Genomic DNA, 25641 nt, shown 5'->3' with positions numbered 1-25641 from the left:
GTTGTATGTCATAGTTGCACATCCTTCTAGTTGCTGTATGTGCGATGTGGCCTCAGCACGGCTGGAGAAGCGGTGCGTCGGTGCACGCCCAGGATCCGAACCCGGGCTGCCAGTGACGGAGCACTTAACCGCTAAGCCAGGGGGCTGGACCAAGATGCTACCTCACTGAGTTCTTGTGGATTAGCAGAGATGATGGATGAGTCATCAAATCTGTAGGGCCGTTGTGTGGTTTGAATTTGTCCTGGATCCTCAAAGGGCCTGCAAACCTAAGGCACTACTGATTGCAATTGTCTCACGAGACCTTTCCCTCTTCTTTTGTAGGTGCCTGGGGCTGATCTGTCGATTGTTCTTACTCTTAAATTCTCCTTGGCAGTGGAGCATAGCCCTCATCTTAAGAAAGCTCTGAAATGGATTCTTCTGACAAGCTGACAGCTCTTCCTAGGAATGTATTTTTATTTCTCCCCTCCTCCTCCCAAATCTCCTAGGGCAGGAGACTTTGTCTCTGAGGACCAGATTTGTGAGCCAAATCCTGGCAAGCCATGAGGCAAATCTTGGGCAAGTTGTTTACCCTTTCTGGCCTACCCTGGAGCCAGCCAACTGTTTTCTACCCTTCGGACAAGCTCTGTGTCTGCATTGAGTGCCCTGAGGGCCTACTATCTTTCTGTGTCACATCGTCTAACTAGTGTGTGGCTGGAAATCAGAGGAAGGGGTAGGTCTGGGGCTGCTGCAGGCCTAAAAGGTGGAGCACAGCTTGGGCTATAAAGTAGGAGCTTTTGCCAAGAATGAGCTGTGGCTCAGTAGGTTTGTGTCTCCCCCACCACCCAGGGGAGGGTGTTGCAGTAGAACCCAGGGAGTTCTTAAACAGGGGACTCTGGATACTTTTCTCCCAAGCAGCAATATTTAAATCAGGCTACAGTTTACTTTGCCTTGTACTTGATGTGCCTCAAAGAGTGCTGCTGCTGTCAGTGGGCCTTGTTTGAGGGGGTGCCCAGAACCCCACCTCAAATACCTTACTGCTCAGGAAGAAGTTCATGGAGATGGAAGGCCTGGGGTATTATTATTTGCTTTTTCCCCCCAAACTGGGCCAGGGATATCCCCTCGGCCTTCATCATCCCTCACATTTCACTGTCTCTGTGGACTGCTGATAAGTATATTTCTTTTTCTTTTTTTTTTTTTTTTTAAAGATTTTATTTATTTATTTTTCCCCCCAAAGCCCCAGTAGATAGTTGTGTGTCACAGCTGCACATCCTTCTAGTTGCTGTATGTGGGACGCGGCCTCAGCATGGCCAGAGAAGCAGCGCGTCGGTGCAAGCCTGGGATCTGAACCCGGGTCGCCAGCAGTGGAGCGCGCTCACTTAACCACCAAGCCACGGGGCCGGCCCTTATATTTCTTTTTCAAAGGAGAGATATATTGCGAGTTTTAATCTTAAGGCACAAAGAATAAGCCACAGAGTTTTGGTAGGACTGCATAAATAACTGCCCTTCTCTGAACTCTCACAATGCTTTTACATTGGTCATAGCAATTAACATTTTCATCATACCATCCTGTCTCTCAATAGCCTCTTAAATCTCTGAGAGACCTTATCTCATCTCCCCTGCCCCACAGCACTCAGCGGTGCCTTGCGCAAAGCCCTTAGCATGGCCTGGTCCACCACAGGTACAAGGCACAGCTCATTCCCTTATTTATGGCTCCATCAACCTCAGGGATTTAAACCCTGCCCCCTTGACTGCCCCTTCAATCACATGTCCTTATGTATGGTCCTTTTCTTGTCTATGAGGTATTTTTTCTCCTTTTAAAACAAAACACCAGCTTTACTGGCTTCATGATTAGGGGAGAGACCTCTTTTATATCAGAAAAATCTCACATTTATAATGCTATTCACTTGTGTTCCTCTCCAGTGATCTTTTAAGAAAAATCAATCTGATCCTTTTACCCCCAAACTTAAAACCCTTTAATAGCTTCCAGTTAGTCTTAGGGTAAACATACATTTTTTAACACCACCTCTCATGAACTGTGCCTGTAATTTAGCTCTGCAGATTTCTACTGCACAGATTTTCTCCTGCCATAGAGCTCCCTTTCTAATTTCTAACAGGCACCACACTCTTCCTATCAGGGGCCTTCGTATGTGCTGCTTCCTCGACTTGGAATAGCATCCCGCTCTCATGTTAGTCACTATTACAGGTTTTCATAGCACCCTGTACTTGTCCCTCCATAGTACTTATCACGGATATTTGGTGATAAAAGGGATTTTTGTACCCACAATGTGTAATTTATCACATAAGAACTGAGGTTGAGAAAGAAACACATTTGTTCCTACCCAACAGTCCTTTTACACTGGCTGAAAAGTAACACCTTTCATAGTATTATTTATTTTAGGGGGAGTGAGTGGATTTCCTAGGGGAAAAATATTTTGTATGATTCTGCAAGGCTTTTTTTCCTCCTCATATAAGAAACTTATTTTACCATTTAAATTGTGCTGTCCAGTACACTAGCCACCAGTCACATGTGGCTAATTAAATTATACTAAAAAAAACGGTTTCTCAGCTTCACTAGCCACATTTCAAGTCCTCAATAGCCACATGTGGCTAATTAAAATTAAAAACTCAGTTTCTCAGCTTCAGTAGCCACATTTCAAGTACTTAATAGCCATATGTAGTTAGTGGCTACAAATTGGACAGCACAGTAATATAGAACATTTCCAACACAGCCAAAAGTTTTACTGGACAGTGCTGATGTAGAACTGTTTTGCAGAATCCAGTGTTTTTTCTTATTTGTTCTCCCAGTGAGATAGGAATCGAGATATTAAACTTCTACGTTAAGTTAGCACAGAGGAGGACCAGAAATTTTGGTGAGACCAGCGAAACCTTTACATATTTATTTCTTTGTTCTGCCTGGTGCCTTGCAGATTAATTACAAGGAAATCCCAGTATCTCTGCTTTATTTTCCTTTTTGTAAAACAGGGAGTCCTGTCTCCTTGGGGAAGGCTGAAGATAATATGGGCCATGTGAACTTCACTAGTTGAAACTTTGCTGGTTGGAGTGCGTGCACGGACAGGTTAACCTCTCTAGATTGTTGTATCCTAGCCTCAAATAATCAGGGAAAAATTTTGCTTCACCTATGTCAGGATTATTTTAAGTATAAAATATGTGGGGGAAATGCTATATAATTGTAGATAAAAATTCACACAGTCAGAATCTGTATGTCAGCATTTCCATATAGGATACAATAAAGCTTAAGTAAGGTTGAGTTCACCATTAAACTTGTTTTGTGAGGCTCTAAGCAATGATAATAAAATATAATGTCCATAAATCTTTTTAAAAAATTCTAGAAGGACAGACACATTTTACTGCAGAATGTTGTCACTGCTAATTATTAATACCCTATTGGCTTTTCTGCTCAAAATATTATGACATACGTTTCCCCCTTTTATTTTTTTGTGAGGAAGATCGGCCCTGAGCTAACATCTGCCAATCCTCCTCTTTTTTGCTGAGGAAGACTGGCCCTGGGCTAACATCCATGCCCATCTTCCTCCACTTTATACGGGACGCTGCCACAGCATGGCTTGGGAAGCGGTGCGTTGGTGCGCGCCCGGGATCCGAACCAGCGAACCCCAGGCCGCCGCAACGGAACACACGCCCTTAACTGCTTGCGCCACTGGTCCAGCCCCCGTTTCCCCTCTTTTGATATATCATAACTATCTTATTCATTTTAGCCAAAGCCTAATCCTGGCAGAATGTTAACATCATGAGAAGAGAGTCCTTTAAATAGTTCACGACTCTGAACAAACATACACTATGAAGTCCAGTCCAGTCCTTGGTGATATTCTTGCTCAACCTTTTCCTGATGCAGGGGTTTCTCTGTGGGGTCTACTACTATCACTACTAACCTGGGTTTGCTAGCCTTTAAGCTGGAAAGAGCATCTTTGGTTATTTAGAAAAAATGAGGCTGACCACCAGCGGTAGCACATTTATCAATGTCTTGAGATGCTGACTAACTTCTCTCCATCCATTGCTGAAGCCATATTACTTACCTCACTAAATCCTTCCTTCTACATCTAAATTTCATACATCTGTTCACCTGAATTTTGTAGCTTGAGCACAACTGAGAAAGAACCAGAAAATACTGCTGGTAAATAACAGTCACATAAATACAAAAAGATACTTAAGTGTTAGAAACGTTTATTTGTCAAAATATTAAAAAAAAAAAAAGTGGGAGGAGTGGAGTAAAACAAGGCTAAATTTCAGCTACTGCTGTACCACGATCACAGGTCAGACATAAAAAAACAAAACAAACAAACAAACAAACAACAAAAAAACCCCCCACCAAAATCCCAATGCTCCTAGCAATTTCGGAAGATTAGCTTCAGTGTTAGAGTCCAGAGCTAACAGAGAAGAGTAAAAGGTTGCTTGCCACTACATGGTCATTTTAAAGGGAAAGGAGATGTTGCTGTAGACAGGGAGAAGGGTTCAACTCCTATGGAAAGCAAGATAAGAGGGGTTCCACTGTACAGGAAAAAGGGGATGCCAGCATAATCCTTACCTAGGGCTGCTCAGAGGCTGAGAATATAAGGAACAGAGTGAAAGGCTACAGAGACTAGTATCAGGAGGAAAGAAAAGTCAACTTAGAAGAATTAAATTAAGAAAGAAAACATAGTTGGTCACAAATTCCTTTGTTTACTGAAACATGAAGCAATGGAAACATCCCGGCAAAGGGGACCGCGCGGAGCAAGTTCTCATATATGACCGCAGCCCGAGGGTTCAGTCCGCAATTATCCTACCTGAAAGAGAGCACAACACAAGAGGCTTACACAATGCCTGGAGAGCAGCTTGGCTCCGAGTACAAGGGCCCTGGTCCCGTCCTGTATTCCAGGGGGAAAAAAAACAAAGAACAAAACAAAACCAAGTCAGACTGGATCAAACTTATTTCCCATGTAATTACCTAGGAGTCTACTATGGCTATATATAGGAATCTACTTATAGCTATATATAGAACAAGAAGCAATCTATCTGGAGGACTGCAGTGTTGGTGGTAAATACATCTTTCTCATTTTCTTATCTATCTTTTAGGCAAGACAACCTCTGTGACACAAGGCTACTATCGCTGCAACAAAGGGCATACTGATATTATCAAGAATTATAGTTTAATTTTTGGGTCCAGGAAAAGCAACAGATGCCAAGATCTCAAATATGGCCAATTGCACTCTTCTAAATTTGTTTCATTTTAATCTTTCATAGTCAACAAGTTTTCAGAAGTGACAATCATAAAGGGTATCAAGGAGTGGTTCATTCACCCTCCAACACACCAACATGTCATATATGGTCACAGATTTAGAGCCGTAATTCCAGTAGTTCCCCTAATTGACCAAATATCCCTTACCAAATCAAAAGAAGAAATCCTAAAATTCTCTAATTCTTCCATTGATGATGGGAACTCCAGACACCAATGGCTGGGGGAAAAAAAAAGTTAACTCACACCAAGTTCCTCTACTTATTACAGACAAAGGGCCAAATCTTGGTCTTGATCTGTGCCAATCGACTTCAAAAGTTGTGATGTTCTTGAATCAGTTCTGCTGGGGTGAGACCCGAATTTGGATCCCCAACAGTTCTGGAGTATTTCATCCTGGCAGCCTCATTAACATCAGGCTCCTGGGACTGCAACCAACTCAGGGTTATTCAGTCCATTTGAGGTTCACACCTGGAAGGTAAGTTTCTTTAAAAGTCATCACTAAAAAGAGTTAGTTAACAACCACTGCTTGCAGTCAAAATTCACTTTAAAATACCTTAGCAATACCCTTTAAAGACCACAATATACTAATTTAATACTTAACTTTGAAACATATTCAAGAGAAACAGAAGTTATCTGATAGATGATACCACCTTACTGTAGAGGCATATCCCACTTCATGGCAGATCCAGCTGCATTAAAAGTAAAAATTAATGGCAAACTGTACAAATTTTAAGATTATCCACTTCATGCACATGAACCCACACTGCTACACAGTGGTCTTAGGAGATCCCAAGTCTCATCATGGTCATATAGGATATAACTTATCACAGGTTAATGCCATATTTGCTTCTCACTACACAAAAGGGCAAATTCCTATTGCTTTGTTTTCTTCTATATGGATACTACCAAAGGGATAAGTTAGGAACACTGGAAACTCAGTGGTAACTCAGTTTAACTTTGCTACTAGGCCTCTACTTCAAGTGATGCTCAATTTCAAGGTACAAGAAAATCACGAGAATAGCATGTCATGATGCCATTTCCACTCAGATGAAGAGATTATCAATCTCTAGATAGTCCTAATTATTCTTTTTTTTTTTTCCCTGAGGAAGATTCACCCTGGGCTAACATCCATTGCCAATCTTCCTCTTTTTGCTTGAGGAAGATTCACCCTGAGTTAACATCTGTGCCAATCTTCCTCTATTTTGTGAGGAAGATCAGCGCTGAGCTGACATCCATGCTAATCCTTTTTTTTTTTTTTTTTTTTTGCTGAGAAGACTGGCTCTGAGCTAACATCTTTTGCCAATCCTCCTCCTTTTTTTTTTCCCACCAAAGCCCCAGTAGATAGTTGTATGTCATAGTTGCACATCCTTCTAGTTGCTGTATGTGGGATGCGGCCTCAGCACGGCTGGACAAGCGGTGCGTTGGTGCGCACCCGGGATCTGAACCCGGGCCGCCAGTAGCGGAGCGTGTGCACTTAACCGCTAAGCCATGGGGCTGGCCCTCTTCCTCTATTTTGTATGTAGGTCGCTGCCACAGCATGGCCACCGACGAGTGGTGTACGTCCGCATCCAAGAATAGAACTCGGGCTGCTGAAGCGGAGCATGCCGAACTTAACCACTAGGCCACGGGGCCGGCCCCTAGTCCTAATGTCCTAATTATTCTTGCCATTTCAACATCTTTGGTATAAAAGCAGGAAAAATTAAATTTACAGGGTCACCATCAATGGGATTTTGTAGATGTCAGAAAATTACCTGTTTTATCTAGTTCCTTAAATGTTCCTCTCAAAAAAAATAAAAACCACTGGAAGAAATGGGAAGTGTCTGGCTTTAAATGAGAGCATCATAGGCTATGTAGAAATATGGCCTAAGTGCCCACGTATAACAAGATGCTCTGGATTACTAATAAGGAGAGGACTCCATGGGACAGTGGCATCAAAACATTCTGCTTTTATTTATTTATTTACATTTTTAAAATTTTTGTGAGGAATATTAGCCCTGAGCTAACATCTGTTGCCAATCCTCCTCTTTTTGCCAAGGAAGTCTGGCCCTGGGCTAACATCCGTGCCCATCTTCCTCTACTTTATATGTGGGACGCCTGTCACAGCATGGCTCGATAAGCGGTGTGTAGGTCCACGCTTGGGATCCGAACCTGTAAACCCCAGTCCACCAAAGCAGAGCGCACAAACTTAACTACTACACCACTGGGCTGGGCCCAACATTCTGCTTTTAAACAACTGTCTCAGAACTAAACCCCTAAAATTTATAGGACTGCATTTGGCTTATAGATATACATTAGAAGAGTTTCCCCTGATAAAGGCTAATGACATAAGTAGTTTTATTAGCAAATTGGAAGTCTAAAGTTAATAGTTAAAATTCTCACTGTGACATACATTAACTTCTGAACCTGTACTCTTCAGCTTACACCACAGTGACTTTTGTAGTGGAAAGAGAATGGGTTTTGGAGTCAGCCAGGCCTGAGTCTGAATTCTGGCTCTACTTCTCAATTACCAGATGACTTCAGACAAAGTACTTAACCTCTCTGAGTCTTAGTTCCCTTTTCTGTAAAAGAGAAAATATCTTAAAAGCTTATTTTGTAGATTAAATGACAACGTACACAGAAGACACTCAGCAAATGTTAGTTCTCTTAGCTATGTTTCTATAATCCAGATCTGCTTATACTTGATTAAACAACAATATTCTCACTAACAAACTGAGTTTCTTGTTCTCTCAGAAGGAACAAATAGGTTGGAATCACACACTAAAACCCCAATAGGCCAAATGAACCTCTGGCCTAAGCCAGAGAAATAAATTTAAGACTAACATGGAATTTATACCTTTTGGATACTGTCCTGACAGCAAACAAGTGGCTTTAGCCTCCTCTATGCAGCGTGGGTCTCTTTCAAGGGAACTAAATGGAATCTCTTAACCACACCCACCCCACTCTCACCTCCAGTTTTTAAAAGGCTGAGTACCGCGCTCGGTCCACATACTGCTCCCGCTCATACCGGGCCATGTCATAGAGAGAATTCCGTGCAGCTGCTGAAGCCTGAGACAGCTCACTCTCTGGCCCATAACCGTAGCCCTCTCCAACTGTGGGGAGCACAGCTGCAGCACGACGCAGGGGGCTCCTGTCCCTTCCATAATAGGAGGAAGTGGTGGCAGCGGCAGCAGCCATAGCAGCTGAGGTGGCAGCAGGACCTGAGTTCGGCAACAGGTGTCTGTCATAGGGATCAACAGAAGTGGAGTTGAGGTGATTGGTCACAGCTGTGCTCTGGACTTGAGGCAGATGGGACATGGTCTGCTCTGCGTAGTTGTACGCGGAAGCTGCTGCTGCTGCTGCCACTGCCTCATAAGACCGGACCCGGTAACGCTTATAGTAGTCGAGCGCTCCATATGCATCGTTGTAATACATGGACTCCCCGTAGCCCATGGTGTAAGGCGTGCGCACTGCTCCATACTGTTCGTTATACTGCTCGGTAAAGTCCGCCACACGACCTGTACGATCTACTGGGCACTCTTTGGACCAGTGCCCCTCTTTCCCACACCGATAGCAGCCACTCTGGTCTCCCATCCCAGGGGCAGTCCGAAGCCGGCTTGTGGACAACTGCACGTGCATTCTTTTGCCTTGAGGAAATAGATGTAAGAAGATTTATTATAACTCACTGACAATCTATCCTCCCCCAAATGAAAGTAAACTAGTTGGTAAGACATACATACATACACACACTCCTGTGACCCTGTTTCAGCAATCCCCTCCAAAAGAAGTGAAGTTTTAATACAGATGAGAGCTAGAGAAAATTTGAGTTCTCAGAGACCAGTCAATACTTTCTACTTACACCAGGTAGACTAGATTCTTTTCTACTTCTGTCTCCACAACTTTCCTTTGCCCCCACCCCCCAACACAGAAATTGAAAAAGTTTACACTTTTCACCGTTTAGACTGTTATTAACTGTAATGATTCAAAACCTGCCAATTCTTCCAAATCAAATACCCAACAAAACCTCAGTTATGCCAAATTTGGAAAGCATCTTACCAACCTTTCACTGATTTACTCAGGGCCACATAAGGCCTGACCACTTACTGTAGCTTAAAAGCCCCAGCAATCTTTTGTCCATCTTGTTTCCTCCAGCGACTTCTGCAGGTGTCACCAGAGGCTGTGCTGGGCACACAAATCATACCTGGCTTGCCAGCAGCTTCTTCGCCAGTACCTCTAGGAGTTATAAGACCCTCCAGGTTTCAACCCCGCCCCCACTTTTTTCAGCAAGGGTGAACCTATGCCTACTGTGGCAAAGAAAACTACTTGACCAAGGTCTCTCAATAGCAAGAATTAGAAAGATCTTGAAGCAGTACTGGTTTCTTAGGGACAGCGTGTTCCCATGTAGCGGAATGATCAACATTTCATCCTGCCATGTAGCTTATAATTCTTTACAGGGGATTATCTATGTGCTAGAAAAATGCAACATTTGCCTAAAGACTCTGAGCACCCATACAAACAAGCCACATCCATACTTCCAGGAAATGACCAGCACCATGAACAGCTAAGAGAAGAAACAATCTTCACCCTGGGCTTGTGTACCACTAAGCCCAGGGACCCTTACTGATGAAAGCATCGAAGGTCTTTAAAAGCAGTTGGAGAACAGGAGTATTCTTGGCAGTATTTAGTTCCAAACTGCATAAGACTTTGGAGATCAAGTCGATGCTTTTCAAATTGTAGCCAAAAGGCAGCCAGTACAGACGGTAGAGAACAGGGGCTTCATGTTACTCTTAAGGGCTGCTTGAAACAAATCCCCCCTCCGCGATCAGCAAGTTGCTCTCTCTTTAACAGACCTTGTTCTGGATGCAGCTATGCGATAGGAGGCCTCGTGCTCCACCAGCCTGTTGGAAACAGCCCGATTCAGGACGGCAGCCAGAACAGCGCCATGCACTGACCCTGAGAGGGGAGCGGGTTAGTGCAGTAATATCACTTCAGTCAAACTCGGTTCTGCCCAATGTCTAAGATTCCTACCACCCCAGTTTCTAGTAGTTGCTGCCTCCAACTGAAAACCCTTTCTTTAGCAGAAATAAAGGTGCTCAGGTTTTTACTTCCAGCTGCTAACAGAGAAGCAGCATCCACCATCATCACTGATACAGTCAACAGATACCAAACGGCAATAATTCTCTGAAAGCAGCATTTAGCCATCCCATTGCTTTCAGAGATTTAAATACTCCCATTCTAATTCTTAGAAAAAGTTATTAACGGCCACATACTAACTATGCTTAGAACAGAAAGACACAGATTTTTGCCCCAATTTATATCCCAAATGTAGAGTTCTCTATAATTTAGACTGGAGGATTACAAGTTACTTGGCTTTCCAATATCCATGGTGACATTAATCTGCATGATAGACACAAACTGTGCTCCAACTGTGAAGTCGGAGTAACCATGCCAATCTAAAAGGCAGCCAATCCAGAGACCTAGAAGTACATTTTTAAGGAAAAAATTTCAATTTAACTTGCTCTTTTCTAGATTCTGAGTCCATTTTTTTGAGAAACAAAACCCAGTGATTTTTCCTTGATGTTTCTGTCACTACATCAAATCTTCATCCCTGCTTTACTGAGAGAGTGGAACTCATAAGTTTATAAACATCTGTGGCAAAATCTACCTCTGTAGTAACTATGAAAAGGACTCAGGTAAAACATTTTTTACCCAGAACTAAAAGATCTGTAACAGAAGTGTTGTTTTTTTCACACAATCTTTCCAAAGGTTGTAACTAGGCTTTTAATTTAAACCCCCTAAAGTTCTTATAAAAATTGAAAAACACAGTCCTTCTCTATAACCTTAAGGAACCAGGGCAAAGAAACCTGAAAGATTAAATTCTACCACTATACCACACTTGGGAGAGGCCAAAAGCTGAAAGATTTTCTGAGACCCCCAAAAGTTACGGAAATGTGCTGCCAACATTTTCCAGAAAACCAATCCAATAAAAGCTGGAACAGAAAAAAGTATTAAGATACTGCAAGGTGGCAACGTGGGGTCCTAATTGCTGAATTCCTATCACGTGCCAGGATCCAGAGACGGCTGGGGATGTAGCTGATACACAACAGTACTCCAATTTAATGCTTGTTTACATATGAGAGAAAAAACGAGACACCTGAACGCTTACATATCATTCCCAATTCAGCTGCTGAATTGTTCCTTGGGAACAGTGTCTTTAGGGTCTTCCAATGCAGACGGTTTGCTAACGCAATAGTGGATCAGTTCACTGCTGCTTGTGGAGAGGAGTCATCTTGAAAGACCCAGGTACACTCAGATCCTGCTGCTTCCTTCTGGAAGCATTCCATTTGGAAGCACTTGGAAGAATTCAGAAGCCCTAAATGGCAGCCATTAACATAGGAGGATTCAAAAGATGTTCACAGTGGCACTCTTCAGAGGCCACCTTCATTAGGAGATGACTGAAAAGGCTTTATTGAAAAATATGACAAATTGGTATCTAGATTGTATTTTCTGCAAAACTGCAACTTATTATCCAATGCTAAACTTTCTCTTGTCATCTGGGAAAAAACAGCTGGTTATAAAAATATATGTATAACTCAGAGTGCTTTCTCCAGAGGGGCCAGGCTAAGAACATGAAAACCAAATAAAGGATTTTTCTGTTTCAGTGATGGCATTTTAGAAACTCTTCATGGATCACTGCATCACTCAGAAATGCACTTCCTAAAGTAATTAAACCTGCTTTATTAAAACACACACTCCTCCTAAGCCAACTCCCCCCAATTAACTGACTTCCATATATATATTTTTGCCCCTATCCTTTTATTCAATTGTATATTAAAATATAAGGACACGCAGTGTTACACTACTAGAACATGTGTGCAGAGTTTGTACCTGACTTTAACTGCATTCCTTTTGCATTTTGCTTGTCACCTGTCAAGAGACGACCCCTCCCCACTGTCCACTCATGATGCCCTCCATCAAATGAAAATATTTAAGAATACTTTGTAAAGCTGTCTCATGTGCAACAGCTTTCCAAAATAGTAAAAGAGAAACAAATATAAATAAGAAAAGTAAATAAGGAAAGCTAACTATCACGTTTTAAATAAGTTTCTAACCGTAACAGAAACACACTCGTTGCAAACAACACTCACCTTTCATCATATAGTACTTTTACCGTCAAAACACTTTCCCATCTATTACCTCACTCTAGCCTCACTACCATCCTGTGAGGGAGGTACCACAGGGATCACTAACTCTATTTTTTAAGTGGGGAAAATGAAGCATAGAGAGGTTAAAAAACTAGTCCAACGTCATACAGCTAGTTAAGGGTAGCAAGTATCTATGACTTTGGCCTTACGCTTTAGAGTAGCAAAAGGTCACAGCACCACGCGCTGAGGCCAGAGATACTGGATGCGCTATTTGCAATCTTCACTACTTGCAAACTTGCTTATCCTTTTCTGGTCAACCTTTCCTCTTCTCTCATTTCTTTTCTGTTTTCTAGGTTTAGCAGAGGACACTTAAGTACTTAACAACCCCATTAGTGGCACCCAGAGAAAAAATGATGTTCATTTATGAACCTGAAGAGTTGCTGTAAACATGCGGTCCAAGACAACACCTGAGGAAAAAACCTGGAGAACAGTACTGTCCAACAGAACTTTCTATGATAATGGAAATGTTTCATATCTGCACTAATAAGGGAGCCTCTAGCGTCATGTGACTTCTGAGTGCTTGAAGTGTGTGCAGTACAACTGAGAAACTGAATTTTAAATTTTATTTAATTTCAATTTAATAACCACATGTGGCTAGTGGCTACCATATTAGACAGCACAGTTTTTTAGAGAGTCTCCACACAACCTCTTGTAGTTTTAATGAAAACATATGTACCTTTATTGGTATAAATAATATGATATGCTCTATGACAGCCTTACTGGAACCTCCTCAGAAGAGGGACCATCATTCCCATTCAACCTAATATTTTTAGAAATTTTCTTTTTTTCCCTTAGGGTTAAATAATAACAAGTGGAGCAGAAGGCCACAGACTGAACAAATGTGAGCACTCAAAAGACACTCCCCCAAATCCAGATTCACCACCCAGATTTATAATATAAGGATTCCTCTAGATGTCTTATGTTCCTCTTTCCCACAACCCATCACCCAAGGCAGGAGAGAGTATAAACCCTCAACACTGAAACTCTCAAATATAAAGCTTCCTGGTCATTACAAAAGAAGGTCAGCCAGACTTTTATCCTCCCTTCTCTTATGAGGTACTCATTTGCCCAGGTGGATTAAACTCCCAACAGCACTCAAACGAATGAAGCCTGCAGGATAAAGTAACCTACAGTTTGTGATGCTACGCAGTTGTTGAGGAATATCTTGGCAGATCTGAAAAAGGGAAGTGTTTGCTTCTCCAAGAGTAAACTGTGCTTAAGAGTGGTAAACATTCAATCTTCCTATTATTTCTAACTGAAATCGAATGGACGACACCACCCTGACAGTCCCATGGTCCTGAGTTTTTGCCTCTGTCTTGAGCTAGACCCCCCTCAGTTCTGCCACCCAGACCCCAGAGCAGTTCACCTTGAAACTCTGTGTTGTCAAGGCCCCTGATGGCCTCCACTGCATCCTCTGCCCGCTCCATGTGTACGAAGGCATAATCTTTCACGATGTCACATTCGATGACTGGACCATACTCCTCAAACTTGGCCCGAAGCTCTTGGTTGGTACAGGTGGGACTGATGTTGCCCACATGCAACTTGGTTGAAGCTTTGCTCTTATTCTTGCTGGCTTCTACGTTGATGTTCACCCCGTGCAGCTTGTAGTGGTGCAGGTTGCGTATGGCATCCTCAGCCGCCGTCTTGTCTTCTATGTGCACAAAGCCATAGTTCTTAATGATGTCACATTCCAGCACCTTCCCATACTGCTCGAAGAGTGAGCGGATCTCCTGCTCTGTGGCCTCCCGGGGCAGGTTTCCAATGAACAGCTTCACCATCCTTACAAGAGCCTGGGAGAGAAAACAAGATTTCCTTCCAAAAGTTAGGGGTGGAGTGGGAAATTTCAGTGCATTGCATTTAGGTTATGTTTAATCCCCCAGAGAAGCTGCTGGCACCTTCAAGACCTTCACGCAGACGTTCATTATTTTTTCTCAATAGAGGAAGAAAGGTTTGTTCTTAAGGAGTAGTGTGGGCTATATGTGACACACAAACAGGAGGCTAGGGGTCAGCATGCACTGCATAGTCCATCATCTCCGTGAAATGAGGCGCATTTAAGTAACAAGGTTAGCTGTTTCATGTCTTAAAATACTCTTTTTGGGGAGCAGGAAAGACAAGGACCCAAGCAGGGGCAAGAGGCATGTATCTGAGTGTCCCTGCTAACAAGGTTTTGGAGGGAAATCGGTGTCTCGCTCCTCCGCGCGGTATCATCTTTCAATTTACTCTAGGAACAAAAAGGCCCCTCTGGCCCCAAACTGGGACCCCCCCTCCCCAGGGACCCAACCTCCAGCTCCTTCGCCCCAACAAAGACTCGACCCGACCCCTGCCCCGCCCCCTCCGGAGACCCGGCCCCGCCTCCTCCCGTTGTCTCCCCCGGACCGCTCGCAGCAAGAGGAGAAACCCAAACCCGGGCCATCCCCGTCCGCCCGAGGCCCGGCCCGGCCCGTCCGCCCTCGGGCTCCCCACACACCCACAGGACCCCCTCGCACCTCCGGGTGGCGGCGGCGGTGGCAGCGGCTCCCGCGTCAGAGAGAACCCTACAAAATGGCGACGGCCGCTCGAGCCTCGGCGCGACCGGGCCCTTTCTCGCGCGCCAGCTCACGCACGCGCGGGTGCGCGCTGTCTCCCTCCCCTCCCCCTCGGAGCCGGGCGACCAATCGCGTGGCCGCACACAAATGGCTGCCCCAGGCTCGGCTCCCAGCCGCCCCGTGCCGCGGGCGGGGCCAGTTGGTGACGGCCCTGCGGAGCGGAGTCAGCCCGCCCCCAGCCCCCGCTGGCCAATCACCACCTTGGGAGGGGGTTGGCGCTCACGCGTCAGAAGGGTTCTGGACGCCACCATTGCCTTGGTGAAGTCAGAAGGCTGGGGGAGTCCTAACATCACAATGGGTCGTGCTATTGGGCCAGCTGGAGGGCGGGGGTTTGGGGCATGTTGGGGGGTGGGGGGCGGCAGCTGATGACAAAGCGTTATCTCACCGGGTCCCCTTAAAGGGGGCTAACTTAGCGGGCTGGCCAGCCTCTGTGGCAGCTTGGGACAACATTTTCAAAATACAGGCGCCACATTTTAAGCAAACCTAGTTATTTTTTGTAGAGCTTTAAACATAATTTAAAATTTTTTCATTGCAAACACGTTATTCACTGGTGAGGAAACTGAGAACCAAAGATGGCAGAGCTGGAGTAGCTCTCAGAGGCATTGTATCCAGGCTACACTTAGTCATGTTTTGTTTGCTCGTGTATATACGTGGGCTGGTTTGCTCTCCTAGCTCGAGTAAACGCTCTCATTGGGTGTCCTTCACAGTTCCTGGTCCGCGGTGAGCACACCAAAGGAACACTGGATGCAGAGGCCCAGAGAGGTTCCTTATTTCAGGGGTGGGACAGAGTCTCCACGTCCACACCAAGCTGCTGGAGGACTGTGAGTCCCTGGGCACTTTCTAGGATTCAAAATTCAGCTGTGGTCCAAGGGCACCTCCTGGTGGCAAAAGGGAAGCTATTAGGTGGCTTACTCACTGTCACCCCTGAACAAAGAATAGACGTTTATGGAGATTGATGGAGTGAGTTTATCTCCGAGTAAAGCATGCCAGGGTGGCTGTCAATAACCATCCCTCATTGTGGTGGTTCCTTAGGAGCTTCTCTGATACCATCAGGCACAAATTCCCCAGGCTGCCCTCTTCCTCCCCTGCCACTTTGACATGTTTCTTTCGCTGAGTTCTTTTTGTTTCCCAGCCATTTCAGAAGAAGCACTGTCCTTCCAATTTTAATAACACTCATGCTTGTCTCCCACCTAGTTCTATCTACCTCTCCCCTTCCCTTCTCCTCTTGGGCATTTCCAGTTTCTCTCTACACTCAGACTTTTAAAAACATGTATGGGGACCTCCTCACCCATTTCTGACCTAGCTTTCACTCATCTTCACTATTGTTTTCTAACTTGGGTTTCTTCCCTGTGTTCCAGGACAGACTTCACAAATGGAGAGTCTGAACCTGCTATTGCCCACCTTCATACCCTGTGTTTTGGGTTCTGTCCTCCTCTCCAATTCCCAAAGTTTTCTGAGGTCACCAAAACTAATGTTCTTTTCACAGCTTTCACCCTTCTAAGATTTTCATTTCATTTACTATCCTTCTCCCATGTTTGGATACTGCACCAGTCCATCTCCTTCCGCATCTATTTCCCTACTCTGTTTTATTCTCTTTTATCTCCCCTCCCCTTCCCTCAGAGACAACCATTCTAATAGTTTAATGTGTATTATTTTGTCTGTCTGTCTTCTTGCAAGACATGTCTTTCTAGTGCACGTTTGCTTTTTTCATCTTTAAACATATTTTGTTGTGGAGATTTTCAAAAAGGCACAGAGAATATTATGATGAACTCCTCATGGACATTTTACCCAGCTTTGACAGTTATCAACATCTTGCTGATCTTATTTCGTCTAACCCCTCTCCTTTTCTTTTTTTTGGGTGGAGGTTTTTTTTTGTTTTGTGAGGAAGATCAGACCTGTGCTAACATCTGCCAATCTTCCTCTTGTTTTTTGCTGAGGAAGACTGGCCCTGGCCTAATATCCGTGCCTCTCCTCCTCTACTTTATATGGGACGCCACCATAGCATGACTTAACAAGCGGTGCGTTGGTGCGTGCCCGGGATCCAAACCTGCGAACCCCGGGCCACCGCAGCAGAGCGCGCGCACTTAACTGCTTGCGCCACCGGCCGGCCCCCTTCCTCCACTTTATTTATTTATTTATTTTATAATTTTTAGTTATTTATTTTTTCCCCCAAAGCCCCAGTAGATAGTTGTATGTCATAGCTGCACATCCTTCTAGTTGCTGTATGTGGGACGCGGCCTCAGCATGGCCGGAGAAGCGGTGCGTCGGTGTGCGCTCGGGATCCGAATCCTGGCCGCCAGCAGCGGAGCGCGGGCACTTAACTGCTAAGCCACGGGCCCGGCCCTCTTCCTCCACTTTATGTGGGACCCCGCCACAGCATTGCTTGCCAAGCGGTGCCTCAGTGCGTACCCGGGATCCAAACCGGAGAACCCGGGGCCGCCGCATCGGAGCACAAACACTTAACTGCTTGTGCCACCGGGCCGGCCCCTGGCTGGAGTTTTTAAAAGCACATCCCAGATGTAATGTCATTTTGCCCATGAGGACTTCACTATCTGCCTCTAATTAAAACCTCAGCGCTATGCTATGCTAATAATACCTAATATTTATGTTAACATTTCTCCTAGATTGTTGCAAATATGTCTTTTTACAGTTGGTTTCTTCTAATACGGATCTAAACAAGGTCCACTTATTGTTCATTTAGGTAAATTAATTTATGTAAATTGTGTTGTATAGCTCATCGTTTTACTTTTTTCAGTAAGCATTATGTTGCTGTGTGATAGCTAACCACTAATATTCCATAGTGTGCAACCACTACAATTTCCTCTCCATCTCTGGGTGTAGGACACTCAAGTTGCCTCCAACTCCCCGCCATTATAAAAAGAATTGTAATTAACACCTTTATGTTAGTTGTGTGCCCTAATGGATCCCTGTGAGAATTTGAGGGGTATAAACCCAGAGGTAGAATTGCTAGGTTGCTGGGTCCTGGGGTATACATGGAACTAACTTGTCTAAGTAGTGCCAGCTCGTTCTTTGGCAAAACGGTACCACCTGCAGCACGTGAGGGGCCCTGTGTCTCAACATCTCGGCCAGTGTTTGACATTATCCAGCTTTGTAATTTTTGCCAGTCTAATAGGTATAAAGTGATATATCACTGTTGCTTTAATTTGCATTTCTCTGATTATTAATGATTTTAAGTATCTCTTCTTGTTCTTAAGTTTTTTGGGTTTACTCTTCTTTAAATTTCCTATTCATATCTTTTGCCCATCTTTCTTATTAGGTTGCAGTCTCCTTGTTAATTTGCAGGATTTTCTTGTATATTCTAGATATTAAGCTCTCATTGGTTTCAAATATCTTATTTCACCATATTATTAACTTTGTCCGTGATGTCCGTCATTGAACAGAAATCCTTAGTTTTTATGTAATCAATCAATCTTTATCTTAAAATTTGTGCTTTTGAGTTTTATATGTCATTTTCTGCCCCCCGAGTCACAAACATATTCTCCTACATTTTCTTCTATTAACATTAATGATTTTACCTTTCCCATTTAGGTCTGCAGTCCCTTTAGAGCAGTGCTGCCCAAATACAAATAAATGTCAGCCACATATGTAATTTGAAATTTTCTAGTAAACACATTTAAAAAGTAAAATGAAACAGTTGAAATTAACTTTAATTCTTTTGACACCCAATATAGCTAAAATATCATTTCAATATACAACCAATATAAAAATTATTGAGATATTTTAAATTCTTTTTTTCCCCTTCAGTCTTCGAAATCCGGTGAGCATTTGACACAGCACATCTGAGGTTGGCTTCGCCACATTTCAAGGGCTCGGTAGCCCCATGTGGCTCATGGCTACTGTATTGGACAGCACAGACCTAGACTTCACCCTTGGAGGTGGTGTTAGGTAAGAATGCACACACATTTTTCCTCTAAATAATTAATGCATTTTTATCTGTCCATATTTCCCCACTGATTTGTGGTGCCTGCATTATTCCATTTTTGGGCTCTAACCTGTTTCATATCCCTCACTACCCCATTCCATTCTGTCATCTTTCCTGGAACATTTCTTTTCTTCTACTCATATCTGAAGCTGTCTCCCAAGACTTACTTCCTGACCTTATGCTTATCCTCTTCTATAGCCTGTCCTTAAGGATTCATGCACTCAGGTAGCTTCACCTGCCACGTGTATGTAGATGATGCTCACACCATATCTTCATTAATTCTCCATTCACAGTGACTGACTGCATTCCGCAGGACCACTTCACCTGGCTGCCCTATATATACTTGCATTTTACATGTTAGCATAATTTCTCCATTAATTTCTCACCCCCGTATACATTTCCTTCTAAATTTCAAATTATTGCTTTCCCCCTCAACCACCAGGCTTGCCACCTTGGGAGGGTAGATACCCAGATTCCCTGAGCACTCCACAATGTATGACTTTCTCTTCCCTCATACAGTGGTGATTTTACAGTTGTACCTGAAGAACAAGTGAAGGTTGTAGTGCTATTATTCCCTTTAGTCCCCCGACAGATTGTTCCAGTTACATTTATCCACATATTTACAGTGGAATACTTCTGAATCTGTTTTTGTTAGGAGAAAAGGGTAATTATCCTGTGGGCTATCTGGTCTACCAGATCTCACATTTGGAGGCCATTCTGGGGCTGTGTTGTGCTAGTCCTGGGCCTGCACACACCTGACCCTCTCTTTGTCATGGCTGATGATAGTCGGGGGGTCTGCTAAGCCAGGGACCTCGGCTGATTACGCTGAAGATGGGGCTGCTTTCCCAGAAAGATCTTCTCTGAGCCCCGAAAAGAAATGGTTGTTACTGTATGTATGGGAAACCATGAAAGGACAAAGCTTTTCCTGTAGGAGGCCACCAAGGCAAATACTATTGCCCTGAAACCTCCAGTTGCCAAGTCAGAGAGAAGGGAGAAAGCCACCTGCTCCCTTTTTCATACTTCACTAGATCTAGAATACATTCTCCAGTGTGTGTTTGTGTATTTACAGACTTAGGATGTACCTTGTGGCTTCCCAGGGTGATGTCCTTCTATTGGTCAGTGAATTGGGAACCTGCCACTTATCAGATCCCTGTCTGAACTCCCTTGATCCTCTCTACTGGGGAGGGGACAGAAAGAGGGGTCAGTAATCACCCCCTATGTGCTCCGCTCTCCACTGTCAGGCTGAGCAGTGGCTGAGACTAGGTTGTGTCAATGCTCTTCAGTCTTTCATTTTTGAAAACAGTTGAGAGAATCACGAGTGAAGAAGGTTGTGCACAGGGAAGTAGTCGTTCACTGCCTTTTAACATTAATACTGCTTGTTAACATCATCTTGACCCATGGTGAACTTCTTTGGTCTAAAAAGAGGCTTGACATTGGTCAACCCAGCAACCAGGAGTCATTATCATGGGGAAATGAGACCAAGGTAGGGAGGCTCTCAAAATAATGTGGTTCTTTGAGGGCTTGGAGGCTGGGGGCGGAGTGGAAACCTGACACCCAGGAGACCAGAGCCAAAGGGAAGAACCCGGCATAGGCAGAGAAGCTTGTGGTCAGGAAAGCAAAGACACCCAGAGGCAGTAAGAGAAGCTGAGCTCTTTAATCACCTCCTTGGCCAGACTCAAGGCTGTGGTTGTCCCTAAACAACTCACACCTGGAAGCCATTGAGAGTCGCTGGAGGAGTGGCTGCTCGAGTCAGAGGATGAGGAGGGACGGGAAGGGGGAGCTTCAGTGTCTCTGACTCTGTCATCTGGCCATCTTGCCCCCAGGTCCTGCTTCAGCTCTGAGAGGTTCCTGGCTGGTCCCCAGGGGCAGCCATTCCCCACATGGCCTATGGTGAGGGTGCGGCGCTGTCCGCACAGTGGTGGGGGACAGAGGCGTAAGGCTGGGGAAAAGAGAAGTTGGGGGAGTGGAATCGGGCCTTGCCTGGGTCCCACCACCAGTCTGGAATTAAATAGCAGAAGAGAGGGGTTGCCCTTGGGAACACTGACTTGTCCCCAGAGACAGTTCCTGGTGATGGGTTGACCTTGGCAACAGACCCTAGCAGCAGGCAGTTGTCCTGACAAGAGAGTGGTCCCTGTCGACAGTCCCTGGCAGTTTCCTGAACAGAGGGAGGGAGCTGGCCTGGGAGTCTGGCCCCCAGCTACTTGTTCTTCTTGAAGAAGCTGAAGCGTTTTTCTCGCTCTCGTTCCCTGCCATCCTTGCTGCGAAGGACGACAGGGCCCTCAGCCCCAACTGGTGATACGGGGGGCATGGTCATGGCCCGGGTCATGCCCCGGGTGGCACTGGGCACTGCTGGCTCTTCAGGCTCTCCAGAGGCAGAGGACGCAGTGGCAATGGCCGCATTCACCACCCGCAGCCACGAGCTCATCTCTGCCTGCAGGGGGCATGGAGAGACAACCGGTCAGCTTCAAGGCAGCTGCAAGGAGGCTGCCGGCCTGCGGACAGCAGGGAAGCTGAAGAGGAGGCGGCAGAGAAACAATTGGACTGTTTCGTCTCACTGGAGAAAAAGACCCCTTTAAGATAGGGAATGTGTTTTTGTGGGGCCTTCACAAACATCCAGTAGGCACATTGTGGGTTGTCTGATTACAAAGAATGAGACACTTGACAAGGAAAAGGAGAGAGGAGAGAGAAGAAAGGGGTATCTGCAAACAGAGGGTCCTAAGAGTCGCACAGAGAGACGGGGACACGGGAGGAGAAGGGAACAGCTCACCTCATCCTTGGCCTGGAATAAGTATTCTTTTCCATCCTGCAAGCTGTTGAGAGAGAGAGAAACCTCAGAGCAGAGCTGAGAATCTGGATTGGCCAGATCAGTGCTGGTGCGAGCTCAGTAATCACCCAGGGACCAGGCTGGAGAACATGCTGGCTGCAGCCCTCAGAGCCAGATCAGACATGTTCTGCACATTCTTCAGATTCCCAGGACTGTGCAAAAGCAAATCCTTCCTGACTGGCTGCCGAGGACCAGGGTGAGTTCATTTCCATCCCAGGCCGTGCCTCCTGCTCTGGCTGCTTGCTGGCACGCAGGGGCAGGCCCCTGGAGGCGCCTGGAAGCAGGGGAGTGCCAGCACCCTGCCTTCAGATTTCCTACCCAGGATAAGCTTTCAGTGTGACATCATCAGCCATCAGGCCTGCGTCTCCGTGCTCCTGCTCCCCTTCGTGTGGAATGCAGCCAGAATCCCTCACCTCTCCCTCATCTCCATCTCTGTCCCCAGAGGCCTGGCTCTGTAACTCTGTTCCCTCCGGACCTAGCTCATGGCTCCCCTTCACCTTAACCACTTCAACTTCCCCTCCCATCCTGAGAGTCCGGTTCCCCTCCTACCCCAGCTTGAAGACATGTTTGCGTTTTCGATAATCAAAGGCGACGCTGCCCTGGGCCCTGGCCAGGCTGACAGGCACTTCTCCATGATATGGCACACCCGTGCTGGCTGCCTTCGCATCCTTATAAAAGCCGAGGCTCCCACGCCGCAGGACGCAGTACACGTTCTGCCATGACCTGGGAGGGACATGGTGCAGGTGACGAAGCGAGGCGGGTGAATGACCGGCCTTTGTGGGGCCTGTAACCCTGGGAATAGCTTGGGTGTCCTAAGACTTTCGGTGCCACTCCTGTCATTAGGCCCATTGTCTTTACACCCTCCTGGCCCCCACTGAGGCCCCACTCTGCCCCTGAGCCCCACCCCTTTCCCAGAGGAGGCCCCTCCTACAGGGCACCCTTCCCCTCTATCTAGGAAGAGGTTCCAGGGAAGCTTCTTAAGAAGGCAGGAACTGAAGAGGCCACAGCGCTGCGTGGCCAGACCCCACACCTGTTGGCAGCCTTCTTGCCAAAGGCCTCCATTTCCTGTTTTCGGCATAGCATCCCCTCCATCTGCTCCTGGGCGGAGAGCTCCGGGCCTCGAGGGGGCAAGGTGGCAACCCGGGCTGACTCAGATGACCGGCTCTGGGGCATTACAGGAGGGGCTGGGCCCCGAGTCTGGGTCTGCCTCTCTCCCCGTGGTCCGTTGGCCTCCTCCCCTGCGCCAGACCCCTGTTGGGAAAACAGTGTCAGTATCAAAGGATGAGATGGACGATACCTAACATGGTGTCCTGAAGCTTGAAGTCCAAGAGCTGGTCTCCCCACCCCCAAGTTTCCTTTGAGCCTCTGCCCTCTCCCATCCCCAGTATCCCCCCCACCCAGCTCACACCCCTCTTTGTCCCTTCATCTCCCAGTTATCAACACCCACACCTCCAAGAGAAACTCACAGGCCTTTCTGGGAGGCTGCCCTGCTCAAGCCTTTGTTGTTCCAACAGGGGCTACAATGACAAGAAGCTGTAAGATGGTGTGCAAGGGGGGGGCTAAGATTCTGAAGGGGGCGCACGGGGCGGGGGTGTCACCTGTGGGGACTCTGCATCTGTGCAGACGCCATTAACGCTGGCTGGCTGTGTGGATGCTGGTAGCCGGGGGTGGGTTCTGGAACAGCAGAAGGTGACACAGAATGGTGAGTCCTCGGGTTGCTCAGGCTCAGTGTCATCCCCTTACCCCCAGTGTCCCAGCTCTCACCTGTCCCAGGGAGCATCAGGAGCTGTCTGGCTGTCCACCAGGGCCCCTTCAGGCAGACTGGCTGTGGGCTCTGGAGGGGGGGGCTGTTTCCTCCGTTCCTCCTCCTCCCTCTTTCTTTTCTGTTCCTTCTCCTGCTCCTCCAGCTGTCAAAAAATTCAGAGATCAGAGCATAGAAGTTCTCATTTAAGGGGTGTTAGGAAAAGCTGAAATGGCTCAGCTTGAATCTGATGAGACAGGAAGGATGGAGAATATAATTCCAAAAGAAGGTGGGGATTAGAAGCAACGGGGGAGGATGGTGTCTCTTAGCATCACCCAAGGGAACTGATGACTCCTAAAGCTGTGGTGACAGCATGGCACTCTCAGCTCCCACCTGGGAGATGCTGGTGCAATGGGCAGAGTAGAAATGTCTTCTCCAAGCAGGAGAGAGCACAAGGCTGGGGGCAGTGGGATGGGGCGGGCGTTCTGGGGGTCCTGGAGCCCTCACCGCGGTGAGCTTCTCCAGCGCGCTGAACCGCTCCTCCCAGGCCACCGCTGACTTCTGGAAGGCCTCGTGCCGCTTGATGAGGGTCTCAACTTCATCAACTGTGCAACCCAGCTCAGCACTTCGCACCAACGGCTCCTGGCTGCACAGCCAGGCCTCCGCCATACCTGCGTCTCTCCCAAACACGAGCACCTCCAAAACTGCAGGGATTGGGGGTCACAGGGAGATGGCAAGTCAGAGTGGGCACTGGCAGGGCACCGTAGCCATGGCACTTCAAGAGCAGGGACACAGAGAAAGCTGCTGCTCCAGAGCTGGAGCACAGGGCAGAGCCAGGCGGTGCCAAGGGTGGGTGCCTTGAATCCCATGCCCAGGATTCCTGGTCTTACCTACTCTGGAAACCACAGGGTATAAGACCCCAGCCCCTCCTCCCAGGGCCTAGTGCCCTCAGCCAGGTTCTGGGCCCCCACAGTGGCTCACCAAGCTGGAGCCAGTCCATCTTCTCCTGCCACTTGTCTGCTGTCTCCTGGCGCCGTGCCTGCAGCTGAGACAGCTTCTCTGAGATCTAGGGGACAGAGATGTGAGTTAGTACCCAGTGGGGCTTTTCCAGGGTCCCTGGGGGGATGCACATGGGGGAACTAGTGACTTCTGACTTCAAGAGGCAGACGGTTCTGGGGGAAAGAGGAAATGTAGGAAATCCCTGAACAGCGCTGAAGGGAGAGACAGTGAAAGGTTTCTGCGAAGAAAGAATGAGAGGAAGCAGAAAGAGGAGAAATCAGCATTAAGGCCTCCCGAGTGATGACACCCCAGCTGCGCCCAGGCCTCACCCACCTCCTCAGCCGCGTAGTGGCTCCTGGCAAGCAGCCCCTGTCCCATGTCGATGCAGGAGGAGAAGCGGTCGGCCCTGGCCTCTATCTCTGCCTTGATGCCCTGGTGGTTCTTGATGACCAGGTCTGCAGAGGACACATCCCTGGGGGTACAGAGACCACATCACCCGCTGCCCACAACCCTATCTCAGCCACCAGCCCAAAACCCTTGGAGGCCCCCGGGCCTCACCGAGGCCGCTCCTGGGCATCCATCTGCAGGTTAACCCCGTCCATCCACAGCATCAGCTCGCGGACAGCCTTGAAGAAGCGGAACTTGTCCGTGGTGTCCACGAGCAGCTGGTGGCGGGCGGCAGAGCTTCCCTGAAGCTGGGCCCAGGCCTCAGCCACAGCTTGCATGTGGCGGCCGATCTCCTCGGCCTTGTCTCCGGCGTAAGCCTTCTGGAGCCGGTGGCCATCGTCCTGGACTTGCTGGACCTGCATGGCCCCAGCTAAGAGTCAGGAAGCGCTCAGACACCCTGGGGAGCTGCAGTCTTCCTTGGTCCTGGCCTCCGTTCTCCACCTCCTGCCCATTTTACCAGCCAGAGAAGCAGAGGGTGGGGGGCTGGGGAAGAAGAAGGCTGGTGCCCAGAGTAAGCCCTGTCCCACTCTGCCCTGTTGGGTCTCATCTGGGGGCTTAGGCTTAGCCTGGGAAGGGGTCAACCCTTTAAAAGGGCAACTAGCCAGTTGAGCTCTCAGAGGCCTGTCCATGACATGAGGGACCTCAAAGATGGATAGAAGGAGATTTTCAGCCTGAAGAAGGGACTTGGATGGGG

At 46.9% G+C, this 25641-nt stretch overlaps 2 protein-coding genes across 8 annotated transcripts in view; both read right to left on the bottom strand.

Moving 5' to 3' along the window:
• Window positions 1–4147: 4147 nt before the first annotated feature.
• LOC101401083 (RNA-binding protein 4B) lies at window positions 4148–15048 on the bottom strand. Of its 4 annotated transcripts, none has more exons than XM_087422589.1 (4): window positions 14895–15048; window positions 13775–14198; window positions 8174–8850; window positions 4148–5916 (listed from the first exon to the last, which is right to left on the bottom strand). In XM_087422589.1, exons 2-3 carry the CDS (start codon window positions 14184–14186, stop codon window positions 8183–8185), a joined length of 1080 nt encoding a protein of 359 aa, XP_087278715.1. In that variant the 5' UTR covers window positions 14187–14198; window positions 14895–15048; the 3' UTR covers window positions 4148–5916; window positions 8174–8182. The 4 variants fall into 4 exon arrangements, with proteins under 4 accessions (XP_087278715.1, XP_087278716.1, XP_004437740.1 ...); XM_087422590.1 differs by having other exon boundaries at window positions 4149–5695; XM_004437683.3 differs by having other exon boundaries at window positions 4152–4778.
• A 3578-nt stretch (window positions 15049–18626) lies between these two features.
• Window positions 18627–25641, bottom strand: part of SPTBN2 (spectrin beta, non-erythrocytic 2) — a 40318-nt gene continuing 33303 nt past the window's right edge. For all 4 annotated transcript variants that reach the window (XM_014793047.2, XM_087422588.1, XM_087422587.1 and 1 more), the window contains 11 exons: window positions 25059–25303; window positions 24834–24972; window positions 24483–24567; window positions 24009–24205; window positions 23525–23667; window positions 23359–23434; window positions 23227–23277; window positions 22791–23011; window positions 22310–22483; window positions 21704–21746; window positions 18627–21367 (listed from right to left, as the gene is read on the bottom strand). In XM_014793047.2, the coding sequence (XP_014648533.1) occupies window positions 21134–21367; window positions 21704–21746; window positions 22310–22483; window positions 22791–23011; window positions 23227–23277; window positions 23359–23434; window positions 23525–23667; window positions 24009–24205; window positions 24483–24567; window positions 24834–24972; window positions 25059–25303 (1608 nt within the window). In that variant the 3' untranslated portion in view covers window positions 18627–21133. The remainder of the gene's footprint in view (window positions 21368–21703; window positions 21747–22309; window positions 22484–22790; window positions 23012–23226; window positions 23278–23358; window positions 23435–23524; window positions 23668–24008; window positions 24206–24482; window positions 24568–24833; window positions 24973–25058; window positions 25304–25641) is intronic.

Source organism: Ceratotherium simum, chromosome 34 (genome assembly GCF_057802395.1).
Source record: "Ceratotherium simum simum isolate JZ-2026a chromosome 34, ASM5780239v1, whole genome shotgun sequence".
NCBI classification, from domain to species: domain Eukaryota; kingdom Metazoa; phylum Chordata; class Mammalia; order Perissodactyla; family Rhinocerotidae; genus Ceratotherium; species Ceratotherium simum.
The sequence above is the reverse complement of the archived record's forward strand: the minus strand, read 5'-3'. Positions and strand labels throughout refer to the sequence as shown.